Source organism: Arvicola amphibius, chromosome 6 (genome assembly GCF_903992535.2).
Source record: "Arvicola amphibius chromosome 6, mArvAmp1.2, whole genome shotgun sequence".
NCBI lineage: Eukaryota > Metazoa > Chordata > Mammalia > Rodentia > Cricetidae > Arvicola > Arvicola amphibius.
Window position 1 is genome coordinate 32,039,082 of NC_052052.2, and position 14,908 is coordinate 32,053,989.

The 14,908-nt window shown below is 51.8% G+C and overlaps 1 protein-coding gene across 1 annotated transcript in view; it reads left to right on the forward strand.

Annotated features, from left to right (window-relative positions):
• The window catches only part of Cfap57 (cilia and flagella associated protein 57), a 69,461-nt gene that overhangs the window by 40,031 nt on the left and 14,522 nt on the right, over nt 1-14,908 (forward strand). The window contains exons 15-21 of the mRNA XM_038333772.1: nt 207-397; nt 1,079-1,252; nt 2,927-3,085; nt 4,689-4,832; nt 10,225-10,341; nt 12,528-12,662; nt 12,747-12,890. Coding sequence (XP_038189700.1) covers nt 207-397; nt 1,079-1,252; nt 2,927-3,085; nt 4,689-4,832; nt 10,225-10,341; nt 12,528-12,662; nt 12,747-12,890 — 1,064 coding nt within the window. The remainder of the gene's footprint in view (nt 1-206; nt 398-1,078; nt 1,253-2,926; nt 3,086-4,688; nt 4,833-10,224; nt 10,342-12,527; nt 12,663-12,746; nt 12,891-14,908) is intronic.

The window sequence follows — 14,908 nt, forward strand, 5'->3', positions numbered from 1 at the left end:
GGAGTTAGGCAGGCCTTGAACCTTGGATCCGGAGGCGACTGCTCCAGCTGGCATGGGAGGAGCAGGAAAGCACTCGGGGGTCGTGCGTGTGCCACAGTCCGGCGCTGCCTGCCCACACGTGCAGACCCGCCTGGCTCCCTCCACGTGGCGTGCAGACCCGCCTGGCTCCCTCCACGCGGCGTGCAGACCCACCTGTCTCCCTCCAGAATGCTGCAACAACCAGAAGCTGCTCCTGGAGTACGAGAAATACCAGGAGCTGCAGCTCAAGTCACAGAGGATGCAGGAAGAGTACGAGAAACAGCTGCGGGACAACGACGAGACCAAGAGCCAGGCCCTGGAGGAGCTGACCGAGTTCTACGAGGCCAAGCTCCAGGAGAAAACCACTCTTCTAGAAGAGGTGATGGGGGAGCCCAGCTCCGCGTCCCTTTCTGAGAGATGGGATGGCACAGATGGCTGGGGGGAGGAGGGGTAATTAGAGCCACTCATTGGTTCGGCCGTTTGCCTGGCAGCTTCTGTGTGCCACGGGCACTACACCCTGGGAGTCCAGTGTGGGCACCAGAAGCAAGGTCTCTACCTTCGAGGCATTCTCATCTGGTGCAGGGGCATAACCAATTGTATTTACAAATACAATTACAGTGGTCCAATGTCTGGACCCGGGTGGTGGTGGCACATGCCTTTAATCCCAGAACTCAGGAGGCAGAAGCAGGCAGATCTCTGAGTTTGAGGCCAGCCTGGTCTACAGAATGAGTTCTGGAACAAGCAGGGCTACACAAAGAAACCCTGTCTTGAGGGGGAAAAAAAAGGTCTGAACCCTGCGTTCCGTGTGGAAAGCAAAGTTATAACAGGGCATCAGGATGTGGGTACTGGTAAGAGGTAAGAAGGTGATGGACCCTGAGGCCTGACCCGGTCAGGAGGGAAGTAGACAGACAGGAGACAGGACAGGGCCTCAGTTTCCATTCTGTAACTGGACTCATCTTCCCTTCCTCAAGAAAGGCTCCTGTGCTCTTGCCATCCCAGGCCCTCTTAGCACGGCACCCCAGCCCCTTCTCCCTGCTCTCTCTCCCTCCCTCCAAGCCAGGCACAGGAAGATGTTCGACAGCAGCTTCGGGAATTTGAGGAAACCAAGAAGCAGATTGAAGAAGATGAAGACAGGGAGATCCAAGACATCAAAACTAAGTACGAGAAAAAACTCCGGGATGAAAAGGAGTCCAACCTTCGGCTCAAGGGAGAAACAGGCATCATGAGGAAGAAGGTGAGCTCGCTGTGAGCCCTGGAAGCATCCCAGGGGAGGCTGGGGCAAGGGGCAAGGGGCAGATAGCCTGGGTGGTCATACAGAGGTCCCACCTCCAAGACAAAAGGATTGTACCCTCAAAAGGACCACATCTGACTTCCCCTCCTCTTTGGGGGAGCAGTCTGCATGAGAGAGGATCCTACCATGTATCCCAGACTGATTTAGATCTCACTGTGGAACCCACTCCTCAAACACATGATCCTCCTACCTCTTCCTCCCAGGTGCTAGGATTGCAGGAGCATCCCACCTGACTCCTTCCTTCCTCCCCTTTCACGGGCTCCCTGTGTCCAGGATGCTCGGAGCTTTCCTTTCTGAACAAGTAAGATCTGCTGGGAATAGAAATGAAGTCTGAGGCTGAGACAGGCAGAGCAGTTCAGCCTGGGTGGGGCGGGCGAGTTTTAAGATGCTTTGTTTGCAAGATAAGGCAGCTCCTTGGTTCTCTGGTGCCTCAGAGAGGGAGGATGCGATTCACAGACCCCTGGAATTGCTTCAGTTCTAAGATGATTGACCATGGAGACGCTGAGTTCAGAGCAAGTGCGTTAGGAATCTAAGCTTTGGGATAGAAATCTCACTGTTGTTAGTGACTCCCAGGGTAAGCAGATGCTCCTTTCCTGGACTGTGACCTTGACCAACCCTCAGGGTCAGTGTGGTCTTAGAAGCACCTGAGTCCGTCTAAAGAGCTTCTCTCGAAAGCATTTGTAGGCAAACTGCTCTCTCCTGCAGGGACTAGACCTAGGCATTATTATGCTGGAAGCTCACATCACTCGTTTGACCTGGGAAAATACCAAACTCTTCCAAATTCTCCAGAAACCCACTCTCTGAAACAAAATAAGTTTGGCATAATAGCCCATGCCTATAATCCCAGTACTTAAGCACTGAGGCAGGAGGATTACAAGTTCAAGGCCAGTCTGGCTATTTAAAAAGAGCTTGTCACCTTAAAGCAAAAGGGAAACAGTCAGGTGGTAATGATGAACACCTCACTAGGGAAGTGAAGGCAGGTGGATCTCTGAGCTCCAGACTAACCGGGTCTACAAAGAGAGTTTCAGGACAGCTAGGGCTACATAGAGAAACCCTGTCTTGGTTTTAAAAAATGAAATAAAGGAAGGAAGGGAGGGAGGGAGGGAGGGAGGGAGGGAGGGAGGGAGGGAGGGAGGAAGGAAGGGAGGGAGGAAGGAGGGAAGGGAGGGGGGGGGAAAGAGGGGAAGGAGAAAGGAAGAAGGAGAGAGAGGGAGAGAGAGAGAGAAAGAGAGAGGGAGGGAATGAGGGAAAGAGGGAAGGAAAGGGAAGGAAAGGGGAAATTAAATATGAAGTTGTGGAGAAGGGACGTGTGTGTCAAAACTGGGAGGGAAGCAAGAGGGTAATGGAGGGTGAATATGAGCACAGCACATTATATGCAAGCATGAAGTTTTCAAGTGTGGACAAAATCTATTTTGCAATTTACAAAAAAGCTGCCTCCCCCCCCCCAAAAAAAATAAAATAACAGCAATAACAAAACCCACTCCCCAAGGGCCATGGATGTTGAGCAATGAGGGCTTTAGTTCCCTGGAGAAGGGCCAGCCCCATCCGCAGCTGAGGTGGGGGATGGGGATCAGATCTAAGACCCCAAGGGTCTTCATTGCTGCTCTGTATCTTCAGTTCAGTAGCCTGCAAAAGGAGATCGAAGAGCGCACCAACGACATTGAGATCCTGAAGGCAGAGCAGATGAAGCTTCAGGGAGTCATCAAGTCCCTGGAGAAGGACATCCAAGGCCTCAAGAGAGAGATCCAGGAGAGGGATGAGACCATTCAGGACAAGGTGAGGGCTCCACTCTGTCTATGCAGTGCCCACTACGTGAGTAACATGGAGCTAACTCAAGCCAACACATCACACTCAATTCTAGCAACAACCTTGTAGCATGAACAACCCAGGGTTGTGTCTCGTGAGTTCCACGAGGCTGAGTTGACTGCCCAAGGTCTCCCAGTTTATCGGGGACAGACTTCGGATAAGAACCTGAGCCAGCTGGCCTCCAGATCCCTGCTCTCCACTGATGCAGGCATCCTGGGATGGCCCACTCTGTGGACTGAGAGTGTAATTCCCCTGCCACGCTGCCCATACTGCTATTGCTGGTCAGAGGCTTGGTCCTGTGACTGCTGGATAACCCAGGACAATGGGAATGAACGCCTTTGTACAGAATACTCAGCTATCAGGCACATAGATTATCTGTGGGCACACCTCCCCAACATCCAGGATTTGCTGTCCTCCTGAGCAAACCCAGGCTCTGTGCTCACCTCTTCACCCACTCTGCCCCTTTTGCCTTGTCAGGCAGGCTTCTCCTGTAACCACACATGGGCAGTCAGTGTTAGATAAGTAGGTTCCGGCATAGGCCCCTCTGCTGAGCAGACTGTGTGCCCTGGGCACCTTCTTAAAGCCATCCTGTTCTCTCCTCTCCCTTTGAGCTAGCCCATCATACGGAAGTGGGTTGCCCTCTGCTGCTGCAGTACAAACCACCACGATGCCTGTGTCTCCCTCCCTTCTGCCACACATCCCATTTTGGGATTGTGTTTATCTGCTCTGGCAGCCAGTGTTCTGCCTTAAGGATAGGGACTGGATCTTTCTCAGAGCTATAACGGGAAAATGTCATCCAGTCAAGGTTTGCTTGGTTGACCCACGCTCCAGTTACAGCCTGAAAACCCAGTGGTCCCAACAAACAGCTGTGTTGCTATCCTCTCAGCAGCAGGAACTGGACAAGGTCCAACAGGATGGCTAGTCTCTGACCCCGATGTCCAGAAACTCAGCTGGGAAAACTGGGGGTGCCCCCAACAGCTAGAGGCTGGAAGATGAATGCCTACAGTGGCTCCTCCTTCCACGTGCCCATCTCTATCCCCTGTGGCAGGGATGGTAAGGGGTGGGGCTGGGTTCATTTGAGTCTTTCAGCTATAGGGCCCTGAATGTGCTCTCTCAATCCTGAGGGCCCAGGGTGCATAAATCTCTTACATAGCACCTAGCCTCCACCACAGCAAACGTCCCGAGAGAGCCAGGCAGGGAGCTGTCTGTCTGTTTGACCTAACCTTGGCAGCCACGCAACAATTCCCTCCGTTGCATTCTTTGGGTTGCCAGCAAGTCATAAATCCTGTGAGACACAAGAGAGGGGAACTGATTCTGCTTGCTGACAGAGATGCACCGAGGCCGCCATGCAGGAGAGCTACAGCGTGTGTGGGAAACACCCTCTTCCACAACCTGGAGCAAAGGGAGTGAGTTCCTGTGGAGTCCGCTCTACAGCCTGTACCGACCTGCATCTGGCTGCATCCCCAGCCAGAAGTCTGTGGCCTCCGGCAGCGTCAGAGGCTCTGTGTTTTCTACTCCAGAGAAGTTCCATGTGCCCTTAGCCCCTGCTGGTTCTCTCTCATCTCACTTCCAGGAGAAACGGATTTATGACCTAAAGAAGAAGAACCAAGAACTAGAGAAATTCAAGTTTGTCCTCGACTACAAAATAAAGGAGCTGAAGAAGCAAATAGAACCTCGGGAGAATGAGATCAAAGTGATGAAGGAACAGATCCAGGAGGTGAGGGCCAGCGCCCACACACCCTGCCCTTCCAACCTCTGTCCCCTCTATCCCTCTCCCTCACTGGCTCAGAGAAACTGAGAGAAAACGCTTCTCACAGCCAAGGCATGTGCGACTTCCAGCTTCCAAAAGCAAGTTAGGTGGGGGTTTAGCTTGTGTTTGAGGGGCTGTGTTGGGGCCCTGGGGCCAGAGGTGGGGTGGGGTGAGAGGGGGACAGGCAATCTTATTGTAGAGACAAATGGGAGGTGCAGCTGTGTGAACATTTGGCCACTAGGGGGCAGTGTGTACTCAGCCAATGGTACTCTTTCCACCAGGCGCCACACACCGCTTCTCAAACCTGGGATACTGCTGGGGCCCTAGGCCAGGGTCTGCTGTTTGGACTTCAGACAATCAGAAGTCTCCGAGTGCTCTTAAACCCCAGAATGGCACAATTAAGAATCCGTTCTAGGGAACAAACAGGATAAAGGTGGAGAGGAGAGAGATTACACGTCAGGCTAGCTGGACAAGATTTCTAGAGTCCAGTGGCCCAGATGTGTGCCTTTTAGCCCTGGGCTCCTGCACATTTTCTTATGACATTCTGTTTACCCATCATTCTCCCACTGGGCACAAAACAGCTAGGATTCGGAGACCATGATGACCTGAAATTGAATTGTTGATATTTTCCTCCAAAATTATTCTTAATTTTTTCCCTCCCCTTCTATTCAGTTTGTTTCACAGTCAATTGGAAATGTAAAAGTCTTTTCTGATTCTTTCTCTCAACTCTCGTGTCCAAAAACATCACCAACACCCATCCAGTAAGATTTCAAACTCTTATTTACTTATTTCCTGCTGCAGTTACCCTGAACAGGCCTCCAGAGGGCTCAGGAAACGTGTCGCCCCCCCCCCCAGTCTTCCCCGCTCCCCCACTCCTGCCCTCCTGTCTCCCCTGCCCTCCCATCCTCCTGTCCCGCCTCCCCCACGTCATTACTCCCTCCTCATACCCCCCATACCCCTCCCCCCCCCCCCCCCCCCCGCCCCGGGAGAGCCAGGCTGGGAGCTGCCTGTCTGTTTGGCCTAACCTTGGCAGCCACACAACATTCCCTCCGTTGCACTCTTTGGGTTACCAGCAAGTCATAAATCCTGTGGGACACAAGAGAGGAGAACTGATTCTACTTGCTGAAAGAAACAACACAAAAGGAAGAAACAAAGAAACACTAATTTATTTTCATTTTGTTTAAGTGGTAGGGTGTACTGGCCACAGCACCTCATGGTGGGCAGAAGAAATCTTGCAAGAGTTGCTTTTCCCCATCCACTATGTGGGTTCCAGAGATGGAACTCAAGTCCTCGGGCTCAGCAAGCACCTTTGCCTGTTGAGCCTTCTCACCAGCCCCCTCCACCATTCTTATGTGACTTGCCTCAGGCTACAGCCTGGCCTCCTCAGAGCACAAAATCCTCAATGGTGCCCCACCCCACTAGAATGCAATCCGAAGGCTCTGTGCCTCTCTCCAGCCATATCTCATGCTTTCCTGGCCTGGAGTACCAGCTTCCTGTCAGTTTCTAAAAGCCAGGCTCTCCCATTTTAGGATCTCTGTGGTAGGGTCCCCTCTGCCTGGAATGTCCCCTGGATCGTCATGTGACCAACTTTTCACCTTCCCTGTCTCGGTTTAGCTGTCCCCTCTTCAAAGACACTTTCCCTGGCAAAGGAGGGTCCCCCTCTCCCTTCCATTTTCTCTAGAGGTTTGTGCTAAAGGAGTGTGGCTGCTGTCGGCATCCTTACCTACCCAGACGTCCATGGGCCGTGGTGGTGCTGGCATGCTCAGCAAAGAAACCAAGTAGCGGTCCCAGAGATGGGGACCTCTGGGGATGGTCCTGGCTTCCCCCATGCTGTCTGCAAGCTGCTCTCTCTGCACACAGCTGACCACAGAGCCGCCTTCTAGGGACCTCCTGCCATATGCTGGTGACTTCAGGGCCAAGGAATGGCAACCATCTTTATCCTTTCTGTAGCAGAATAGCTCAGCCTGGGAACAGACATTTTTCTCACTGTCCTGGAGGCTGAAAGGCCAGGTTCGGGGCGTCAGAAGATTGTATAGGGGAGGGTCTGTGTCTCAGAGACAGTGACTTGTGTGTGTTCTCATGCTGTAGAAGGGCAAAGGCAGAGTGGCTGCTCCTTCAGGCTTCTTTTATAAGAGCATCTGTGAGGGCGCTGTCCTGTGATCAACACGCTTGTGGGATCATTCTCTGTCCCTGGCAGGAACGGGGCTGAGCATTACCTTGTCCCTAAGCAGATAATATACTTGTTTGGGGATGACTAGGGCAGGGACCTTCCTAGCTAACCCTTTCACACACCCTATGCCCAGTCTTTATGTCAGTAGCTCAGGGCTGTTATCTGGACCTGGTTTTCCTTTGGGGACTAGTGGCACATCCAGAAGTACCCACTGCAGATCTCAGGCTAAGCTCTCCTATGGGAAGGAAGGTTCAAGCCCTCGGCCTGTGCAAAGAGATCTCTGTGAATGAGCATGTGACCAGCCTTGGTTAAGCTGTCCCCTTCACATACACTTCCCCTGCTTCTGTCCATGGAGAAAAGGAGTCTCTTTCAGGGTTCTTGTGGTTTTAGTTTCAACCCATTTATTTGTTCTTCTAGTTAGGTTTCTCAGAGCTATCTGTGTTCTAGGGTGACTGATCCTGCACTGCCAGGGGCTGACCGGTATGCTGTAGAGGGTGTTAGCACTCACTGTCTCGTTTCTGCTCTCTCCATGCCAGAAGAACCACCCCCCCCCACCCTGCCTGGGTGTTACAAACAAAACATCTCCAGACACTGCCAGATGTCCGCTGGGGGGCAAATGCCTCTTCCACTCTCCCACCCTTCCCCACTGAGAATTGTCACCATGAATAACAACATGGAAAAGTGGATGGAATGTCCATGCTGGGAAAGAGAAGTTGGTTCCCATATCCTGGGTTTGTCTTCTGGTTTTCCAGCCAGACACTTTACATATTTTACAGTTTATATTTATATCCTTATAGTCATGTGAGGCCCTGCCCATAGGGGAAAGAAGAAAGGCAAAGAATACAGTCCTGGGTCACTTCCGCCCTAACCCACTCCATCACTGCTGGCTTAGGATTGATAAGAGTTATGGTCGGCTGTGCCACACAGCCTTCCGGGGCCCTGAATATCCGGAGCGCCTTTTCTCTCTTCCAACTGCCACGTCCCTGTCGTAAGACATTGTCTTCCTTCACTGGAGCCCAGTGCAGCTGCCCTATTAGTCTCCTGGGCTCTATTTTTCTGTCTTCTGATAGAGCAAACCTCTATACTGGACCCCCCCCCTCCCATCCACCCGATACCAGTTGCTCCTGCTGCCCCTGGCGGACCCTCAGCCTGCCTCCGTGCGGTGCCATCTCGCAATCATCTGGACCAGTGCCAGCCTGCAGAAGTGCGCCAGGCTACCCACCCACGGGTCCTCTGTAGGAAGGCTGCGCTCTGCCTGCTAGTCTCTTTCCTGCTCTGTCCTCCAACACTCTCTCTAGAGCGGTGGTTCCCAACCTCCCCAAAGCTGTGACCCATTAATACAGTTCCTCATGTTGGGATGACCTTCCCACCATAAAGTTATTTCATTGCTACTTACTTCATAACTGTAATTTTCCCACTGTTATGAATTGTGATGGAAATATCTAGATATTGCATATCTGATATGTATGGATATCTGATATGCAACCCAAAGGGGTCCAGATTCACAGATTGAGAAACACGGCTCTATAACGTTCAGCCGAGGTGCCCCTTCCAGGGGGTAGGCACATGCTCAGGTCCCTGGTGCACACAGGGCACCTTCTGCCTAGGGCATCTTCTGCCCCAACCACAGATAATGTTTAATCCATTACGTAGCCACCTCTGACTCAGTTCTCTCATCCCTTTAGACAGGAGGCTTGTAGGACACAGAAGCTACCTCCTCATCAGCCCTGGATTCCTAGCCTCCCACAGTGCTCATTGACTTTTAAAAAAGATTTTGTTGTTGTGTATGTTATATGTAAAAGTGTTTTGTCCTGGATGCATACATATGTACCACATGTTTCCCTGGCTCCCACAGAGGCCAGAAAGGAGTGTCAGATCTCTTAGAACTAGAGTTACAGACAGCCATGGGCCACCATGTGGGTGCTGGGAACCGAACCCGGATCCTCTGCCAGAGAAGCCAGTGCTCTTAACCACTGAGCCACCTTCCTGGTGCTATTCTTGCTTTAGCTGCTTTAGCAAAGACCCACTCTTGTGTGTCCTCTACAAGGAGGCTCTCCGCAGTCTGCCATGCCTCTTCCGGGGGCGGGCAGTTCCTACTTCCCCTCTCACCCCTCACTCTCATGCTCTTTGCCCGCCACAGGTGCCTACCCGTCCTTCCTTCATCAGATGTTCACAGAGTCCATCCGGATGCCAGGCCTTGCCTCGGAGGATTAGTCTAATATAGCGCCTCCTATGATAAGGTGTTCCTCGGTGTCCAAGAACATGGAATTAGCTTCTTAGAAGTTTCCCAGATCCAGGAAAGGAACCTTAAAATGTGATAATAGAACCTGGGATAGATGGGGTGGGTCATTCCACCTACCTCCACCCTACACACAAAACAGCGAACATCCATCCCATCTTCTGGAAACAGCCAGAGCCTCCATAGCGCTACCATGAGTACCAGTGCTGTCAGATTTGGGGTGGCCATGAGCCATCACCCTTTGAGTGGGAACTGGGTTTCTCCACAGCCGGTCTCACCTGAACCAAATGTGCCTTGGGTAAGACAGACCCGACAAGGGGGAGCAAACCTTCAGATGCTCACTGGTGGCCCCGGCCATCTTTTTGAAGAGGGGGCAGCCCTTGGTTGGATCTTTTCTGAGCCTTTGATGATCAGACTGGGTGTTCTTCTTAGCTCTCCCCTGTTTTATGTCCTAGATCGAAAGATGACCACAGGCCAGTCTGGTCCCTCAAAACTCTCTGCTTTAGAAACAAGCCTCAACTTCCCGTTTAGAATGATTGTGTCCCCTGAGGGTCAAGGTCCACTCATGTAACCTTTCAAATCAGGTGAGGGAGGTATTTCTCTGGAGGGACCTGCCTTCAGCAGGGGTTGAGAACCTAGGAGTCAGAGTGACTGAATTAGAAAGGGTTCACGAAAAGAGAAATCTGAGAGGTTAGGAGAAGGGGTGGCCACTAAGAGGAAACCTTTGCAGCCTGACCACAGACACCCAGGACCCTGGGGGGACATGGTACCAGCGAAGAGGGGAGCTTTTAGGACAGCAAGCCGTAAGGACAGAACTCTCATTCAAGAGGACGCGGCTGGGAACTCAGAGGAAGTACTGTGTTGGGAATTCTCCTTGAAAGATGTCTGCTCTCAAACAGTTTTCATCCCCGACTTCCTTGTTCATGCCTCCATCCCCTGGTCCTCCCTAGATGGAAGCGGAACTGGAGCGTTTCCATAAGCAGAACACGCAACTGGAGCTGAACATCACGGAACTGTTGCAGAAACTGCGAGCCACAGATCAGGAGATGCGCAAAGAGCAGCAGAAGGTGTGAGGACTGCCGGAGTCTGGCAGCGCGTGGACGTGGGATCTGGCACCTGCCGGCAGCGGGCAGCTGGCTCTCTGAGACAGAGCCAGCCATTGCTAAGAAACACTTCCCATTTTAACTCATGCTCTTGCCCACAGGCCTGTCTGGTTCCGGGCCTGCACAAATTTACATGTCCAAATTCATCTGCAACTAGAAAATGTCTTGGGTGGAGGAATGAGGGGGTGAGAATGCTGGCTTTATAGCAGCAGTTCTCAACCTGTGGGTCGCGACCCATTTGAGGTCATATGACCCTTTCATGGGGGCCACATATCAGAAATCCTGCATATCAGGCATTTACATTACAATTCATAACAATAGCAAAATTACAGTTATGAAGTAGCAACGAAAATAATTTTATGATACCGGCAGGGAAGGGGTCACCACAACATGAGGAACTGTATTAAAGGGTCGCAGTGTTAGGAAGGTTGAGAAAAAAAAAAAAAACCACTGTTTTATAGGAATACCCTTAGCCTTGGGTCTGTTTGACCTGGGGAGGAACATGGTTTAGAATAGTCATTTGTACTTAATGAAGTGGTTAAATGCTTTGACCACCCCAAAATTGCCAATGTTAGGAGAACCTTAAGAGATAATCCATTCCAGACATGTTTACTTGCTCTCTCTCTCTCTCTCTCTCTCTCTCTCTCTCTCTCTCTCTCTGTGTGTGTGTGTGTGTGTGTGTGTGTGTGTGTGTGTGTGTGTGTGCTTTCACTTTGATGTCCATGTGCAGAGGTCAGAGGAAGAAGTCAGGTGCCAGGCTCTCTCACTCTCCAGTTCATCTTACTGAGACGGAATCCGTCGCTAAACCTGGAGCTTGTCATTTTCTTCAGCTGCACTATCTGACCAGGGACCTTATGAGTCTTTCTGTCTCCACTCTCCAGTGCTGGGTTTTAGGCTCGTGAGATGCTAGAATCTAAGCCCAGGTCCTATTGCTTACCCAGCATGAAGCTTGCACACTTACTGAGCCATCTCTTGAGCTCCTGCATGCCTTGAGACAGTGTCTTACTCTGTAACCCGGGCTAGCCTGAAACTGTTGGGATAGCCCAAGCTTGCCTCAGAAGTCTTAATTCTGTGACTACAGGTGCCTGCTACACATCTGGCTCATTCTACTGTTTTTTATGTTGTTGTAAATAAGCACAGTAAGGGCCAAGAAACGAGGAGGAAAAAAACTTCACCGGGTACTCATAGCTAGTTCTCAACTCAGCCAGCCTGGGAAACCTGGTCCTCTGGCCCCAGGCTAGGATGCAGCTGTGTACTCTGCCCGCAGGCCACCTGCAATGTTTTCCAAGTCAGACAGAGCTTTTCCATCCTCCTCAGCAAACACTGGCAGTGCACGCTGCCAAAGCTGCAGAGCTGTACACGGGGAGAGGGTGTGGCCCTGCTCTTCACAAGCCCAAAGGACGAAAAAGTGATTCATGGCCTGTGCATAAAATATATAGAGATAGAAAATTATGTGCAGAGAAATTGTATATACCTCTCTCTCTCTCTCTCTCTCTCTCTCTCTCTCTTTCTCTCTCTCTCTCTGTGTGTGTGTGTGTGTGTGTGTGTGAAGTGGATAAAGGGCTATGGGAGTGGAGAGAGAGGAGATATCCCCTAGGGTAAAGATGGGGGGAGGTGGCTGGCAAGGAAAGCCAGGCTGAAGATGGAGAGCTAGTCCGGAGTGCAGCCATCTGTAGGGCTTTCTCATCCACTCTCAGCAGCGCTCCTGACTGCCAAGGGAAATGCTGGGTGAGGTCCTAAGGGGCTTGGGGTAGCCCTGGGTGAGGATCTGTAGGAGAGAATGATGCATCTTTCTTCCTTTCATCTTATAAACCTGAGGCCATTAAAGGAATGCGGAACAATAGGGATGCCGTGTGTGTGTGTGTGTGTGTGTGTGTGTGTGTGTGTGTGTGTGTGTGTGTGGTCTCAAGCCCTGTCTTCTTGACAGCCGTTTCAGGCAGGGTATCCAGCCCAGGCAAGTGCACCAGAGTTTCAGAATTGCTCCCTATGGGCTGACTGCCCATCTGGCTTTCTGTGCCCAAGGTGGTCACCAACAGTCAGGTTGTCAGTCCCAGATGAGGATACTCTGCTTCCTTTCTGTGTCCTTAGCCTCTTCCTGGAGCCCCTGCCCCTCCACATGGGGTACCCCTGCAGTAAATGTCTGGTTACAGGAGCGGGACTTGGAAGCACTGGTCCGGCGGTTTAAGACGGACCTTCACAACTGCGTGGCGTACATCCAGGAGCCCCGGCTGCTGAAGGAGAAGATCCGTGCTCTCTTTGAGAAGTACGTGCAGCGGGCAGACATGGTGAGCTCTGAGTGCCCTCCCTGCCCTTCCCCACCGCACTGCCCTGCACTTCACATCCTTTGCTGAGTCTTCCCCACCCACCAGGTGGAAATTGCGGGGCTGAACTCAGACCTGCAACAGGAGTATGCCCGCCAGCGGGAACACCTGGAGAGGAACCTTGCCACTCTCAAGAAGAAGGTGGTCAAGGAGGGCGAGCTGCATCGCACCGACTACGTCCGCATCATGCAGGTAATGGGCGCGTTCCTTGGCTGCCTGAGACCACCCGTTGTCCAGGGACCCACAGCTTCCATATGGCTCCTCTGCTCTGACTCCCCAGGGCTCATCCTCGCTGTCACTGTGTCCAGGGCCCACCAAGGAGCCCATGCAGGCATCAGCATGCCCACAGTAGCCCTATTGCTTCTTCCCTGCTCCTTTGGCCAGCTCATCCCTATCCCTCACAAGCCGGTGTCCTGCCTTTCTCCTCTCAGTTACCCGTGATCCATCCTGGCCACAGCTCTCCTGTCTCCTTCCTCCTCACTCCTTTGTCCCCTTCTCTCTTCCAACTCCCGTTTCACCTGACTTTGGTGCCTTTTATTCTGTTCTTCCCACCTTCTGGGGTGTGTCTGGCCAGTCTCCACCAGCCTCATCTCCTTTCTGGTGCCTCAGGTCTTACCCTTATCTCTTGGTCCAGATTGAACCACACCCACAGAGTTGGCAATGATCATATTTAATGAGCTCCCTACACCCAACTCCCAGGATTCTTCAGCAGATGGCTCAGGGAGCCTAGCCCCATTCCTACCCCCACCCAAGCGCTCTGTCGGGACTGCCTATCAAGATTCTTCTGTCATATCTCTGTTTGGGTGTCAGTATCATCTGAGGCAATTAATATGAATTTATATCAAAAGAGAACATCACATCAGAATCATTTAGGACACATACTTTTGTGGTTACATTTCTTTAATGTCCTGATTGAAATACTGAGATGGGAACAGGGTGCAGTCTGGATTGAAACCAGATACCGGGCTGGAAAGTTACACACACCTGGAAGAGCACACAGCGATTCAGGCCAGACCAAGACACAGCCAGTCTCTTGCTGCTCTAAACCCAGCACCCATTCCCACTACCCTTCCAGACCTTTTCTATCCTGAAAGCTTCCAGAGACCCAGAAAGAGGAGTGGATGTGATTGGTAGCTCCCTCAGCACCAGCAAGCACACACAACCTTGCTAAGGGCTTTGAACACAGGAAGCTAAGCAGTGAGACCAGCTGCTCTTTTTCACCTGGTGGCATGGCTGATCCCTGCCACCATCGTACTGGCCTGAGGCCCTCCAGGGACCACACCGAGCCGAGGCCCAAGCAACCAGTCAGTCCCAGGAAGGGAGGAAGGAGGACCAGAAGGCTGCTAGGGCAGACATGACGATTCTTCCCCACCTCCATCCCCTAGAGTGCTGGACCAGGGTAGGAGTGGGCTGAAGAGAGATTCAGCCAACGCTCCTGTGAGGTGAAGCCCCTGGAAATCTTCTGTCTTAAACAGCATTGAAACTTGTGTGTTAGCCAGGCGTGGTGGTGCACGCCTTTACCCCCAGCATTCCGGAGGCAGAGGCAGGTAGATCTCTAAATTTGAGGCTAGCCTGGTCTACAGAGCTAGTTCTAGGGCAGCCAGGACTACACAGGGAAATTCTGTCTCAGAGAGGAGGGGGAGGGAGAGGGAGAGAAGAAAAAAACCTGTGTGCTGTGACTTCTGTGGATCTAGAAGAGACTCTGACAATATCAGAGGACAAGAAGGGACCCTGGGGTGGGGCTCTGGGTCCCACCAGCACCACCACATGCACACACAGAGACTTCTTGATTTCTTCAGAGCTCTGGGTAAGACTCGGCTTGCAAAAGTTAAGCTGGGTGGTGGTGGTACGCACCTTTAATCCCAGCACTCGAGAGGCAGAGGCAGGTGGATCTCTGTGAGTTCAAGGCCAACCTGGTCTAAAAGAGCTAGTTCCAGGACAGGCTTCAAAGCTACAGAGAAACTCTGTCTCTAAAAACAAAAAACAAACAAACAAACAAAAAAAAAAGCAAAAGTTAGGAAGGTCTTCTTTCCCTAAGGGCTGGGGATTGAATTCAGGGCTTCATGCAGATCAGTCAACATTCTATCACTGAGGCCAGAAGACATTTTTAAAAAGACTGCTCTTTGTAAAGAACGACCGTCCTGGGTGCTAAAAACAGTTTTCCTCTTTGATCCTGAGACTGAACAAGATTGAGCCAGAGTCACAGGGGG